This window comes from Saccopteryx leptura, chromosome 10, assembly GCF_036850995.1.
Source record: "Saccopteryx leptura isolate mSacLep1 chromosome 10, mSacLep1_pri_phased_curated, whole genome shotgun sequence".
NCBI classification, from domain to species: domain Eukaryota; kingdom Metazoa; phylum Chordata; class Mammalia; order Chiroptera; family Emballonuridae; genus Saccopteryx; species Saccopteryx leptura.
In genome coordinates this window covers 74,747,458-74,763,900 of record NC_089512.1, presented here as the reverse complement: position 1 = coordinate 74,763,900, position 16,443 = coordinate 74,747,458, and the positions used below count along the sequence as shown (strand labels likewise).

Sequence of the window (16,443 nt, the reverse complement as noted above, 5' to 3'; positions counted from 1 at the left end):
ATTGTTTCAAACCTGGGACCATAGCATCCCAGGTCAATGCTCTATTGACTACATCAGCAACAGTCAGTCTCAACTAAAATAAATGAATAAGGATGGACCCTAACAAGTACTGAAAATGTAATTTCAATACTTAAGAAAATTACAGGTGATTCAGCCTTAGCTTAAGTTTTAAAAAGGTCATGATCCTTTATGCAAAAACTATCTTTGTAGACTATTTATTTCAAACTACTCTTCACTTTATCAAATTTTTTTCCATTGAAAATGATTTCTAAAGAACAAAACAATAGAGAAAACATGAACAAAATATTTAACACTCACATTGCTTAAGTATGAAGGAGAGAGATTTGGACTCGCTTTGGCTCTTATTACCTTTCACACCAGTGATTCTTAGCATCATGGAACCTGGCCCACAATGAACGCACACCACAAACATTTTGCACATAATTTCACAAGTTCACAACCCTCCTGAAGCCTATTCAAGTAATCCATTTTCGAAAGTGATAACATTTCCAGAAGTTGATTTATCTTCTCATGTATATTCTTAGAAACACCACCTTCTCACAATCTTCAACTTATGTAAACAAATCAATGTTATATACTTATGAATACTAGTGAGTTATATACTAATGTTATTACTCGTGAATACTAATGAGCACAAACATCTAGCTTGAAAAAGTTTTATTAAACATTTTTGGATATTGCTTGCTACCTTTTAAGTTTAAGAATGAAAAAGGTATTTCAATAAAAAGAAATCAATACTGAAATCACTTTCCCTTGTGTGAAGAAATATGAATGAACTGTATATTAATATTTAAAAGCCAAGTAGTTCACTGTCAAAACTTTATCTCAAGAGCAGAGCAAGCTCTAAACACATGAAGATCACGTTGCTACTTCGACAGTCTCGGGAATGGCGAGCCTTAGCCTGTCTATGGCTTAGGATCTGCTTCCAAGCTTGTTTCCTGAGTTTCGTCCGCCTCTGAGAGCTTTTCGTCATCTGGAATTGAGAAAGAAACATAAAACCTTAATCAAGTTTGCTTATATTATATGTTTAATAAATACATGAAAATGTTTATCCTTTATTAGCCAATATATTTAAAATAAAGATGGCAAAATGACAGCTTTCAGCACACACAGGTATTTGGTTTTAAAAGTTCTGTTTTGGTTGTTCTTGCGTATTAGATGAATCAAAATGTAAATTTTATGTAACAGACTTCACTACTCCCCCCATCACCTGCTCAAATCTAGCTCAGATAACACAAATTTCCAGTTGGCTACAGTCTATACCAGTGGTCGGCAAACTCATTAGTCAACAGAGCCAAATATCAACAGTACAATGATTGAAATTTCTTTTGAGAGCCACATTTTTTAAACTTAAACTATATAGGTAGGTACATTCCTTACTGAGGTAGCGCCCGCACGTGGTATTTTGTGGAAGAGCCACACTTAAGGGGCCAAAGAGCTGCTTGTGGCTTGCAAGCAGCGGTTTGCTGACCAGGGTTCTATACAATGAGCAAACCTCCAGTTCCCCCAAGAACCCACTGTTTATTAAGTGTGCAAATATGTTTATCCCTAATTACTTCCCTTACTTATCATGGCCTACCTGGGTCTTGAATCGTTACTTTATAACAATAAACTATAATAAACAAAGAAAAACATTCAAACTTATCATCCTTGAATTTCTCCACATAAACTACTGGATATGGGTTTATGCGACCTATTACTACAAATTCAGATCTTTCTGCATATATCCAGAAAACAGAACATGAATACCTTCTAACACCATCCAGCTGTACTGCTGTTCTAAAATTGATGGTGTACTCTCTCTTTAAGATGTGTATTTTAGAAGGCACGCCCCTGGATCATTTAACAATCTTCATTAACATTTGTTATGAAACTCTTTTACTTACTTTCCAGTGTTTGCTGAAGTTCATGAATGGTACTAAGAAGAACATGAAACTGTTTCCGTCTCAGTTCCAGCTGTGTTAACGAGAAAGAATTTAATACACATTGATCTATAAACATTCATATCATGAAGTTTAACATATATATCCAAATACCTTGTCTTCAACACTTTCTTTGATATGTGAAAGATGCTCTAATTCTTTGCCCAGAGCCTCTAGTTCCCTGAAAAACAATAAAATAGTGTTACATTTTGCTAACTGGGGGAACAGAATTCACAACATTTAACTTTCTGGTATTTAAGAAACATTTTAAAAATAAAAAAGAATGAGTTATAACACTATTATGATGAAACTTCTAAAGCTAAGGATGATTTACTTGTAAATATGCACTTATTGTCATTAAAATAAAATTGTTAATTTTTCAAGTATAGAAAAGCATAGATAACACTGGAGCACAATTTTTTTTTTCATTTTCTGTTGCATGAGGTTTTAGAACCGTTTCTATATATTTCTGCATTGCTGATTCCAAATCTGAAATCCGTTTTTTGGTGCATGCTCTAGTTTTTATGCAATTTTAATTTCTTTTTGTTACAGTTAATGGCATGCATTGGTTTTTAAATTGGAGGAGTTAAAGGGCAACGACTCTTGGACTGAACATAACCACAAGGCAATTAATGTTTTACAAACATCACTTTTACATAATTGTAGTTGTTCTTAAATGTAAAAAAGTATTATCTGATAAAAAACAGCCTCTTATTTTAAGATTGAATCATGGCTTCTTCGAGTAGGCGTAAATGTAAGAACAGTCCTGACACCTTCTGTTATTGATATATATGTGGCTGTTACACACTTCAACGTCAAAGGCGCAATATTTCATCATTTGTAACATGTGCATATATTACCTATTTTCAAGGTCCCCTTGGCGATCAAGACAAGAATTGGGCTCGTCAGATTGTGTGTCATAATTGTGAGGAAATGCTTCATGACTGGACAAAGGGAAAACACAAAGGAATGCCTTTTGGTATTCCCATGGTTTGGTGTGAACCTAAGGACCACAGCAGTGACTGTTATTTCTGTCTGATCCATACAAAGGGCATCGGCAAGGAAAAACGGCATATGATCGCATATCCTAATATTCCTTCAGCAATACGACCCATCCCACACTCTGAGACACTCCTGGTTCCAGTTTTCAATGGTTTTATTGCTTCTAAGGATGAAGAAAGTGAACATGGTGATCAAGTGTATTTTGATAAGATGCATGAGGAAATGGCTGTAGAATCTGAAGGGTCTTCTTCTGATGCCAAGCAGTCATTAACCCCTCAGCAGTTTAGCCAACCCGAATTGAATGACTTAGTAAGAGATTTGGGTCTATCAAAGAAAGCAGCTGATTTATCAGCCTCCAGGCTTCAAGAAAAGAATGTACTTCACCAGTCTGCTAAAGTATCCCATTTCAGGAAGCGTGAACAAATTTTGTGGACTTTTCCCCCAAAGACAAACACTTTGTTTACTGTCATGATATCAGTAGTCTTCTCAGCCAGCTAGGTGTTACCACTTACAGTCCAACAGAATGGCGGCTATTTCTTGACAGCTCTAAACGGAGTCTGAAATGTGTTCTCCTACACAACAGTAATGTTTATGCAGCTATTCCAATTGGTTATTCAAATCATCTGCGAAAAGATTATAATGACACAAAAATTGTCCTCGACTTTCTGAAGTATGAGGAGCATAACTAGATCATTTGTGTGGATCTTAAAATGGTAAATTTCCTGCTAGCACAAACAACAGAGAGGTTTCACGAAGTATCCTTGCTTTCTGTGTTTGTGGGACAGCCAAGCTCGGGAGAAACACTGGACACAGAAGGAGTAGCCGAAACATGAAGCTCTGGAAGTAGGGATGCAAAATATTGTGAATGAACTTGTAGTTAATCAAGACAGGATCATTTTTCTCCCACTTCACATCAAACTTGGCTTAATGAAGCAGTTTGTTCAGGCTTTGAATAGAGAAAGTGAATGCTTTCAACATATTATTTCTGCTTTTCCTGCCTTGTCTTTCGAGAAGATAAATCAGGTGTATTCGATGGACCTCAAATTCGAACCCTCATACGTGACGAAGAATTTGCCAGGAAGATGAATAAGGAGGAGAAAGCAGCATGGCAGTCTTTTGTGGCAGTTACAAAGAACTTCCTTGGCAACAAAAAGCAGAAAAATATGAACTTCTGGTTCAAAGGATGCTGTTGGCTTTCCGTGACATTGGATGTAACATGAGCATTAAGATCCACTTCCTAAACAGTCACCTTGATAAGTTTCCCGAAAATCTTGGAGCTGTTAGTGATGAGCAGACTACTGCTGGAGCATCAAACGAGATTGTCCTCAACAAGTACACAAATGCAAGAGCTACAAACACAAATTTTTGCCTGAATAGAATTTAAATAAGTTTTACACAAATTTTATGATTAAAATAAGTGTTTTAATATGTTCTATTTTGAAATTGTAGATAAATTCTGATGCAATCATATCTTTTAGTGTATTAGTATATTTACTGCATTATATAAATTATTATATTTTCACAAAGATGATGCCCAAGAAGACATTCTACTTCATTATGTTAAACTAAATGTTGAAATTTTACAATAAGATGAAAACCTAAAATCTTGAATTGCAAAAATACTGTAGCTTACAGAGAAAAACTAATGTCAGATTTGAGATCAGCACACTTGAATTAGATAGGAATAAGTGTTTTTGTGGATGCAACAAAAACTTTGTCCCCCAGTGTAATAGAGTATCCAACCCCAAGAACTGGTAAGTTTTTGGGGTGGGTTTTCTTGTATGTTTTTGAAGTGAGAAGCGGGGATGCAGAAAGACTCCCACATGCACCCGACTGGGATCCACCTGGCAAGGGGTCCCTCACTCTGCTGTAGTCCCAGCACATATGAGAAAGCAATCACTGAACAACTAAGATGCTGCCCATCTGGGGCGTCGCTCTGTTGCAACCAGAGCCATTCTAGCACCTGAGGCAGAGGCCATGGAGCCATCCTCAGCACCCAGGCCAACTTTGCTCCAATGGAACCTTGGCTGCAGGAGGGGAAGAGAGAGACAGAGAGGAAGGAGAGGTGGAGAAGCAGATGGGCGCTTCTTCTGTGTGCCCTGGCCAGGAATTGAACCCAGGACTTCCACATGTCAGGTCAATGGTCTGCCACTGAGCCAACCGATCAGGACCAAGAACTGATAAGTTTTAACAACATTTTGTCATAGTTATTTTGTCTTTTTTGTGTGTGTGAAAGAAAGAAAACATTGCAGATTAACTTGCAATACACTTTTAACCTTACCCCAGTCCTTTATCCCAAGCCATTTTTCTTCCTTTACCTGTTACTTAGGCAATCACTATGTCATTCCAATTATTTTTTTTAAGAGAGAGAGAGAGAGAGAGAGAGAGAAGGACAGACAGGAAGAGAGAGAGATGAGAAGCATCAATTCTTCATTGCAGCATCTTAGTTGTTCAGTGATTGCTTTCTCATATGTGCCTTGACTGGGATCTACAGCAGAGTGAGGGACCCCTTGCTCAAGCCAGCGACCTTGGGCTTCACACCAATAACTTTTGTGCTCAAGCTGGCAAGCCCACACTCAAGCTGGTGAGCCCACACTCAAGCCAGTGACCTCAGGGTTTCAAACCTGGGTCCTCAGCATCCCAAGTCAACACTCCATTCACTGCACCACCAGGTGGTCAGGCTCTAGTGCTTTATAAATGTATATGTTTGTATCTCTAAATAATATACAGTGTTACTATATAATATTTTGGGGTGCAATAACTTTTATAAATGGTTATAATTCTATAAATACTTTAGAAACTTAAGAATAATTTAACATTTATTGTACTATATGTCTTCTGTTTTCTCTGATTATGTTTTTGAGATCTGTGTTTCAAGAATGTATACCTTCTTCATCTTTTTAACTGCTGTTCAGTATTATACAATACAAGTAGATCATAGTCTATTTATTCATTTTTGTATTAATGCATATTATATGCATTTGTTTTAGAACTGTATGCAGTAAGACAGGAGAAATAAAATTCTAATCAACAGTATTAGAATATGTCACATTGACTATCTGATCCCTCTTTTTGGAACATATTATGTATTCCTGTAAAAATGGAATGCATAGGCCATTATGTAAACATTTATACATAAAGATTAGTTACTTTCAAGTAAAGCTCTAAACTTACTTTAATGTCTCATGCCTGTCTGGATGATGCTGAATCACTTTTGCCAAAGCATCATATTCTGAAAGATATAAAAATATTTACCAAATTAAAGTTTTTTTGAACCTATATATCAAAGCAAAATGAATACTATCATAAATCTCTTCTAATCACTCCCTAGAACATAAAAAATGAAAATACTGTAGGATGGAAAGAGTGTTGCCAGTTTCACTTGATTCAGCCACAACTGTAATGACACATGACTTCAAATGTTACAAACAAGGACTTCAGCTCCCACTGTTTTCCACTTACCTATTCATGGGCAGAATGTAAGAGGCCAGCATAAGTGCTCTTTAGTCATTACTGATCATCAAGCAGACTGATTCTGAAGAGGCTTGTATTTACTATTTGCCCAGCAAATAAAATATCAGCAAGGCATATGTATCATTCCATTAATTTCAGATCTTAGACAATAGCAAATTATACCTGTCACTCATTCTAAAGGTAAAGATTTCAGTAACTTAGAAATGATTTAAAATTCAGGAACCTTGTTTCTGTTCTACTGAGACTTCCAGAATAAGTCATGTATCTCCTGATAACCTTCCTTATAAAATAATAAATGGCTGCATTCATTTAAAGCCTCATTCGTCAACTAAAACAATAGAAAATATTTTAAAATAACTTAGAATTGATATATATTGCTATAAATTCATTGCTGAAACTTGATCACATGCATTTTAGACTGGATTCAAAAAACTTTTAAAATAAACAATTAAATATCATTTAAATTGGTTTATTAAAATGTAAAATTCATTGTTTTGGAATCTGCAAGTTACTTCAATAAAAATGTGATCTTTTATAAAAATATTTTGGATTACAAAATAATACCTTCTGAAGTTAAAAAAAAAAGAAAAAAGATTTTAAGCCATAAAAACTCACAACCCCCACCTAACCATTAACATTTTCCATTTTCTTTTGTTTTTCACATATCACAATTCTAATTATACATTATATTTTTGTTTTTCTTTCAATTTACATTATATGCCATTAGAAATTGTTTTGAAATAGTTTTTATGGAATGCAATAATAACATACCCTAATTTAAAAACAAAGGAGAGCAAAACAAAAGAAAACGTCAGCCTTCCTCTTATTACTCAGACAGGCAGCTTGTAAATGTTTGCTTGCTTCGCACTTAATAAAAACTCAATGGGCTTAAGTTTATTTTTTTAAGTAGCTCGTTAATCAAACAAACAAATGACAAACAAAACCCTAAATCTAGTGTACTTGTGTAAACAGCCTTTGCTGATTAACCCTAATGGTATTCAGGCAAAGGGGTCTGAAGATAAAAAAAAAAAATCAGCATAGCCTTCCTTTTCTGCTATTTTAAAGAATAATATAATTTAGTTTGGCTCCTGGTTATTTTTTATAATTAAGGTTGATTCTAGCTGAAGATTTTACATCAAAACATTAAGAACAGTATGAAAGTACTAGTCAGTATTTGCACACTAAACCCCACAAAATCCTTACCTTGACGATTTTTTCGTATTCGTTTTGCCTGAAGAATTTGCTTTTTGCACTCAGCAATTTTTTCATGTGCTCCAGCAATGCTACATTCTATATAAAAAGGTTCTTTTAAAAGATAGTTGTAACAACACGTATAATCTCCATTTTCAATTTTAAAATGTTTTAAAATTAAGTTCCATTGCTAATAAAATAGATGCTGACATTTAAAAAATAGTTATAACTTAAAATACTGTATCATATTAAAATACATTTTTGTGAGCTATGTTTTTCTATTAATATTGTTATTTTTAATAATTTAATAATATTTTACCACTAATCAGAGAGAAGTGTTAGCAGGTGTTGTTTCCTCTAGGCCATACAAATTAAAATTAATAAAGAGAAACATTAATTACTTTAGCTTTCTTTACCTATTTCTTTATAAATTTTTTCATAATTTTCCATTTCTCTGAGATTCATATCATACACCAGCAAAGTTTTGCCCATTGAAAATTCACATTGGGACAGTGTACTCAGCATACGTTGGTACTGGCTATATCTAATAAAAAAGAGAAAAATAGAATAAAGATTTTTATGAATTGCCAAAGTTGAACTATTTATAGTACAGGCAAAGATTTGCTAATTACATAAAGTTCCAAGAGACTCCTTTGCTTTATTTACTTAAAGTAATTTAGAATATCTGTCTCTTACATTTTCTTTCTCCAAATGTACTGTACTTGAATTCATAAACTGCTTCAGTTAAAAATGCAAAGATGTGATTGCTGTTTCTATCAATATAAGCTTAATTCAAACAGCTACTTGTTTTAAATATATTTTTTAATGTTTAGATCAGGTTTTTTATTTTTTTTTATCTTTAATTCTCAGTGTTTCACTCTATACAATTCAAATGAGAAAATTTTTTTTATTTAAAAAATTATTAAATAGATATAAAGCCGTGCAGCAATCTATTAATTTATTTTTAAAAGGAATATTTCATTTAGATAGTTAAATTCTTATCTGCTAAAACATACCAAATAACTAACCTGGATTTAATTTTCATTTGTTCTTACCACTATGTCTTCTGCATATTTTAATAAACATAAAATAGGGCTCTCCAGAAAGTTAGGGCCAGAAAAAAACTACTCTTGATTAACCAAGAGTTGGCTCAGTTGGACATTGAAGGCAAGTGAGTCTGTGCAGTATTAACAGGACTGTGCACAGTCTAAAATCACATCAGGACACTGGCACAGAAACAGGGAAAAGAAGTACCCCTCTTCCTGGGATCCGGAGTTGCACCATTTAATGAAACTTTTCACGAGCAGATTAATTCTGCGATCATCTCCTGCGCCATCCCCATCAATTAGGAGACGCTTCCGTATGACTTCATCTGGAGGAAAGAAGAACAATGTGAATTAAATGATCATCTGGCTCTTGTTAATTTCAGGAACAAATAATATCACCACTCATTCATTCACCCAAAGAAAATTACTGAAATGTAAATGTCACTGAGCTGTACACTTAAAAAAGTTGTTAAAATGATCAATTTTGTGTTCTGTAGGTTTTACTACTATATATATTACATGTATATATAAAGTTATTGAGTGTCTATTTCTGTCAGGCACTCTTCTAGGGCCTGTGTGGTTATATCAGTGAAAAACCCTGCCCTCACAGAATTGTGATTTTACTGCTGGGTTGTTAAGCAGAAATAATTTTCAGGTCCACCAAGGAAATAAGCCAATAATTCTTGGAGAACTTTTTTGGAAAAACCTGTTCAGAGGAAGACGGATGTGCTCATGTCTCTGACTAGTGTGAGATCCTAGTAAAAGGAATAGAAAGAGAGTGCAAATATTGATCGACTTACGACCTATGCAACTTATGACCATTTGACTTTACGACCACAATCTCTAGCCATGACTGCTCCGCGTCTGGCAGCGCAAGTGTTGCCCAGCTGGTCATACAACAGTGCGGACCAGCTTCTGGCAGCACTACCATCTCCGCATGCACCATTTCAACTGTTATCCCAGATTTGGTACAGCAATTTGTGTTTTGTGTCTTGGATATTTTTCATCAAACCCCTCCCAAGATGTCTTCCAAGAGGAAATTGTCTTTGCAGATATTAAACCAGTTGTACTGGTAATGCAGTGTTTTACTTAAACCTGACGAATGTAAAAATAAGAAACAAAATGGTGTAGAGATGATACAAATGGCATAAAATAAACAAAGAAAATTATGATATATAATAATGAAAGAAAATTATGATAAAATATGACTTAAAGATTTTTATAACATCATTTCACAGTACTGTACATTCTAGCCTACTCAGCTTACGACCCAATCGTGTTACGACCGGTCTGTCGGAACCAGTCGTGGTCGTAGTCGAGCACTAGCTGTATTACAGATGTAGGGGCAGACTAGGAAAGAGATGAGGGGTGGGTCAGAGAAAAAGGGACAGGTTTGTTTTATTAAAAATGTGTAATTCAGTTATTATATCTGAATGTTCTTTTTTTTTAAACAAATCCATCTTGCTTTTGCTCCAAGGCAAAAAGAGGAATTAGAAAAGCAGCATAGATGATTGTGATGAGTAAGATGTGGCCTGGCAGCCCTGAGTTAGTGTTCTGGACAAAATCACGCTGGATCCTAACAAGAAAAAGGCAATTTGAAACCACAATATGATATCATTTTTAGCTATCAGAGTAGCAAAGAGCAAAAGACTTGATAATAAAAGTGTTAGCAAGGTTCTAGAACTGCTCTTCCACACACTGATGGACTGTGAACTGTACACTTATTGTAGAGCATCTGGGAAGAAACAACAATATTTAAAATGCACATTCTAAAAATTCCTACTACAGAAATATGTGCACCCATGTACAAAGATAAATGTAAAGGGGTGTCCGTAACAGTACTGTCTGTAGAGAAAAGGTTGCAAACTGAAACATTCACCAGGAAGAAACTCGTTAAATTATAAAGCATATTATGCAGCCAAAAGAATAGTGTGGGTGTATATACTGTTGCCAAAAATCTACTTAGATGTCAAGTAAAATGAAAATAAAACAGGTGCCGAGAACATAGTTTGTAGCCATTTGTGTGGAAAAGGGGGGAATGCTTGGTGTGTGTCTGTACACATCACACATGTGGTGTGTTTATGGATTCAGAGTATCTTCAGAAGGATATATAAGAAACTGGTAATACCTGCTGTTTCTGGTAAGAGTGATGACAAAGAATGAGAAAAGATTTCATTTTCTAAATGGCTCTGAAGAACTGTGTTTATTTGGTTTTCAAGATGTACATGCATTTTTTATAATAAATTTTAAAGTGTAAATAATTCCTGGAGAGCCTGCCTGATGAATCAACAGCAAAATCTGTAAACAATAGTTCCTGTGTGTAGGCAGAAGTATTTTTAAGTGCAGGTGCAGCGGAGATAAATTTTAGAAGGCAGATGGCTCACTTAAAACTTGTTCTGGATAGTTTGTTTGTTTATTGTTGAGTTTTATGAGTTCTTTGTATATTTTGGATATTAGGCCCTTATCTGAGCTGTTGTTTGAAAATATCATTTCCCATTTAGTTGACTGTCTGTTTATTTTGTTATCAGTTTCTCTTGCTGAGCAAAAACTTCTTAGTCTGATGCAGTCCCATTCATTAATTTTTGCCTTCACTTCTCTTGCCTTTGGAGTCAAATTCATAAAATGCTCTTTAAAACCCAGGTCCATGAGTTTAGTACCTATGTCTTCTTCTATGTACTTTATTGTTGCAGGTCTTATGTTTAGATCTTTGATCCATTTTGAGTTAATTTTAGTACACGGGGACAAACTGTAGTCCAGTTTCATTCTTTTGCATGTGGCTTTCCAGTTTTCCCAGCACCATTTATTGAAGAGGCTTTCTTTTCTCCATTGTGTGTTGTTGGCCCCTTTATCAAAAATTATTTGACTATATATATGTGGTTTTATTTCTGGACTTTCTATTCTGTTCCATTGGTCTGAGTGTCTATTTTTCTGCCAATACCATGCTGTTTTGATTGTCGTGGCCCTATAATAGAGTTTGAAGTCAGGTATTGTAATGCCCCCAGCTTCATTCTTTTTCTTTAGGATTGCTTTGGCTATTCAGGGTTTTTTATAGTTCCATATAAATCTGATGATTTTTTGCTCTCGGATCTTGATAACATTATACGAAGTGAAATAAGTAAACCAGAAAAAACCAGGAACTGCATTATTCCATACATAGGTGGGACATAAAAGTGAAACTAAGAGACATTGATAAGAGTGTGGTGGTTGGGGGGGGGGGGGAGGGCGGAGAGGGAGAGGAAAAGGGGGAGGGGCACAAAGAAAACTAGATAGAAGGTGACAGAGGACAATCTGACTTTGGGTGATGGGTATGCAACATAATTGAACGACAAGATAACCTGGACTTGTTGTCTTTGAATATATGTATCCTGATTTATTGATGTCACCCCATTAAAAAAATAAAATTATTTAAAAAAAACAGAAACAAAACTTGTTCTGTAACATCAGATAAACATTTTAGAATCGGGTTTTTCTCTCAAAGTAATGGCTTTGACAGACTGCTCAAACTACAGATTCAAGAGGTGTTTTAACTTTATATTTTAAAATATAAACTAATGCTTTCTGTCTTTGACCACCAAAAATGTTATTTGAAGAAACAGACAAACCACAGGATATTAAAATGCAGAAAGTGAATTGAGTTTTCAAAAACTAGAATCATCTTTTAACTTTGTTAAAATAAAAGTAAACATACAATGGTTGAGTAGTCTAGTGTTCAATTGATAGTTCAATCTCTTTGCCAGTCTTAACTTTGCTCTTCCAAGCTCTCCCGTTCCCAAATCCCTTCTTCCTCTCATATGCCTGGACATCCTACTTTTTTGTTTTTTTAATATTTTATTTACTGTCTTTTAGAGAAAGCAAGAGGCATGGAGGAAGGGAGATAGAGAAAGGGGAGAAGGAGTAGGAAACATCAATTCATAGTAGTAGTTGCTTCTGGTATGTGCCTTGACCAGACAAACCCAGGGTTTCGAATTAGCTACCTCAGCATTCCAGGTCGAGGCCTCATCCACTGTGCCACCACAGGTCAGGCTGGACATCCTGCTTTATTGAGGACTGGGGATTTCAAATGTAAATGCATCCAGGGAATAGGAAATAGGAATAGAGAAATTGGGAGAGTGACTACCCAGACTAACGAGACGCTATTACCAGAAATAGTTTTTCAAAAGACTTTTTTAAAGTTTGGTAACTAACAAAAAATGTTTCAAATAGATTTTATAATCATTCCACCTGTATATTTAAAATCTGTGTACTTTTGTATATGTAATATCCCAATTATAAAAGTTCTTTAAAAAATTGTTTAAAGCACTGCAAAGGCCAAATAAACTTGGGAAAGGGGGTCATGAAGGCCAGTCCTGTCTTACTTTTTCCTCCCTAGCCTCTCACACTGTGTCTACATTTCTGATGCTCAATCAATATTTTTAAATTGGATTTGTGGTGCCTGCCTGGGACCATCTGCCTTCCAAAGAGAGCTCTGTCTCAATAAAACACTAACAAAAAGTAGCAGGCAACTATCTTATTTTCAGGTCCACAGCAGAGATTTCTCTTCTTGGACAAAAACATGAATATTTGATCAATAAGCAGATGTGTCTCTAAGTTACCAGAGTAAGTTCTGAGGATGTAAAATAAAAGATCTCAGTTCTTTCACTCTAGTTGGAGAAATAACACACATATGAATACACACACACAGAGGAGGCTGTGATTGTTAAATGAGTGACACAGACACACAGTAGAAGAGTAGGAGAGCTCCCTTTGGCTTGGGGCTTCAGGGGAAATGGAATTTGAGCTGCTCTTTTGATATTTAAAAAACACCAATCATCAGAAATCAGAGGCATTTTTATACACTAACAATGAACTTGAATTTCTCAGAAAGAGAAATTAAAGAAGCAATCCCCTTTATCATTGCAACCAAAAAAATAAAGTACCTAGGAATAAATTTAACCAGAGAGATTAAAGACTTGTCCTCGGAAAATTATAAAACATTGATAAATGCCTGACCAGGGGGTGGCGCAGTGGATAGAGTGTCGGACTGGGATGCGGAAGGACCCAGGTTCGAGACCCCGAGGTCGCCAGCTTGAGCGTGGGCTCATCTGGCTTGAGCAAAGAGCTCACCAGCTTGGACCTAAGGTCGCTGGCTCCAGCAGGGGGTTGCTTGGTCTGCTGAAGGCCCACGGTCAAGGCACATGTGAGAAAGCAATCAATGAACAACTAAGAAGTCGCAACGCGCAACGAGAAACTGATGAGAAACTGATGATTGATGCTTCTCATCTCTCTCCGTTCCTGTCTGTCTGTCCCTATCTCTGCCTCTGTAAAAAAAAAAAAAAAAAAAAAAAAGAATCATGTTAAAAAAACATTGATAAAAGAAATCAGGGAAGATACAAACAAGTGGAAGCATATACCATGCTCATGGTTAGGAAGAATAAACATCATTAAAATGTCTATATTACCCAAAGCGATTTATAAATTCAATGCAATACCGATTAAAATACCAATGACTTACTTCAAAGATATAGACCACATATTCCAAAAATTTATATGGAACCAAAAGAGAACACAAATAGCCTCAGCAATCTTGAAAAGGAAGAATAAAGTGGGAGGTATCAAACTTCTGGAGATCAAGTTATATTATAAGGCCATTGTACTCAAAACAGCCTGGTACTGGCATAAGAACAGGCATGTAGATCAATGGAACAGAACTGAGAACCCAGAAATAAACCCACACTTTTATGGACAACTGATATTTGACAAAGGAGGTAAGAGCATACATTGGAGTAAAGACAGCCTCTTCAACAAATGGTGTTGGGAAAATTGGACAGCTACCAGCAAAAAAATGAAACTAGATCACCAGCTTACACCAGTCACAAAAATGAACTCAAAATGGATAAAAGACTTAAATGTAAGCCATAAAACCATAAGCATCTTAGAAGAAAACATAGGCAGTAAGCTCTCTGACATCTCTCGCAGCAATATATTTGCAGATTTATCTCCACGGGCAAGTGAAATAAAAAACAGGATAAACAAATGGGACTGTATCAAACTAAAAAGCTTCTGCACAGTTAAAGACAATAAGAACTGAATAAAAAGACAAACTACACAATGGGAGAATATATTTGACAATACGTCTGATAAGGGGTTAATAACCAAAATTTATAAAGAACTTGTAAAACTCAACACCAGGAAGACAAACAATCCAATCAAAAAATGGGAAAAAGAAATGAATAGACACTTCTCCAAAGAGGACATACAGATGGCCAATAGGCATATGAAAAAATGTTCAACATCACTAATCATTAGAGAAATGCAAATTAAAACCACAATGACATATCACCTCACACCTCTCAGAATGGCGCTCATCAACAAAACAACACAGAATAAATGCTGGCGAGGATGTGGAGAAAAGGGAACCCTCCTGCACTGCTGGTGGGAATGCAGACTGATGCAGCCACTGTGGAAAACAGTATGGAGATTCCTCAAAAAATTAAAAATCAGGCCCTGGCTGGTTGGCTCAGCGGTAGAGCGTCGGCCTGGCGTGCGGGGACCCAGGTCGATTCCCGGCCAGGGCACATAGGAGAAGCGCCCATTTGCTTCTCCACCCCCACCCCCCTCCTTCCTCTCTCTCTCTTCCCCTCCCGCAGCCAAGGCTCCATTGGAGCAAAGATGGCCCGGGCGCTGGGGATGGCTCCTTGGCCTCTGCCCCAGGCGCTAGAGTGGCTCTGGTCGCGGCAGAGCGTCGCCCCTGGTGAGCGTGCCGGGTGGATCCCGGTCGGGCACATGCGGGAGTCTGTCTGACTGTCTCTCCCCGTTTCCAGCTTCAGAAAAATACAAAAAAAAAAAAACTAGATAAAAAAAAAATCAAACTGCCTTTTGACCCAGCTAACCACTTTTAGGAATATACCCCAAGAACACCATAGCACTGTTTGAAAAGAAGAAATGCACCCTCATGTTTATGGCAGCATTGTTCACAATAGTGAAGATCTGGAAACAGCCCAAGTGTCCGTCAGTGGATGAGTGGAATAAAAAGCTTTGGTTTACTTATTTCACTTCGTATAATGTTATCAAGATCCCACCATTTTGCTGTAAATGATCCGATGTCATCATTTCTTATGGCTGAGTAGTATTCCATAGTGTATATGTGCCACATCTTCTTTATCCAGTCATCTATTGATGGGCTTTTTGGTTGTTTCCATGTCCTGGCCACTGTGAACAATGCTGCAATGAACATGGGGCTGCATGTGTCTTTGCGTATCAATGTTTCTGAGTTTTTGGGGTATATACCCAGTAGAGGGATTGCTGGGTCATAAGGTAGTTCTATTTTCAGTTTTTTGAGGAACCACCATACTTTCTTCCATAATGGTTGTACTACTTTACATAAGTAAATCAGAAAAAACCAGGAACTGCATTATTCCATACGTAGGTGGGACATAAAAGTGAGACTAAGAGACATTGATAAGAGCAGGGGTCCCCAAACTACGGCCCGCGGGCCGCATGCGGTCCCCCAAGGCCATTTATCCAGCCCCCGCCACACTTCCGGAAGGGTCACCTCTTTCATTGGTGGTCAGTGAGAGGAGCATAGTTCCCATTGAAATACTGGTCAGTTTGTTGATTTAAATTTACTTGTTCTTTATTTTAAATATTGTATTTGTTCCCGTTTTGTTTTTTTATTTTAAAATAAGATATGTGCAGTGTGCATAGGAATTTGTTCATAGTTTTTTTTATAGTCCGGCCATCCAACGGTCTGAGGGACAGTGAACTGGCCCCCTGTGTAAAAAGTTTGGGGATCTCTGGATAAGAGTGTG

The 16,443-nt window shown here is 36.4% G+C and overlaps 1 protein-coding gene across 2 annotated transcripts in view; it reads right to left on the bottom strand.

Annotated features, from left to right (window-relative positions):
• Positions 1-663: 663 nt before the first annotated feature.
• Positions 664-16,443, bottom strand: part of THOC7 (THO complex subunit 7) — a 28,314-nt gene continuing 12,534 nt past the window's right edge. For both annotated transcript variants that reach the window (XM_066351945.1, XM_066351944.1), the window contains exons 2-8: positions 8,865-8,982; positions 8,027-8,154; positions 7,623-7,709; positions 6,120-6,177; positions 2,058-2,124; positions 1,908-1,977; positions 664-994 (exon numbers count right to left, since the gene is read on the bottom strand). In XM_066351945.1, coding sequence (XP_066208042.1) covers positions 927-994; positions 1,908-1,977; positions 2,058-2,124; positions 6,120-6,177; positions 7,623-7,709; positions 8,027-8,154; positions 8,865-8,982 — 596 coding nt within the window. In that variant the 3' untranslated portion in view covers positions 664-926. The remainder of the gene's footprint in view (positions 995-1,907; positions 1,978-2,057; positions 2,125-6,119; positions 6,178-7,622; positions 7,710-8,026; positions 8,155-8,864; positions 8,983-16,443) is intronic.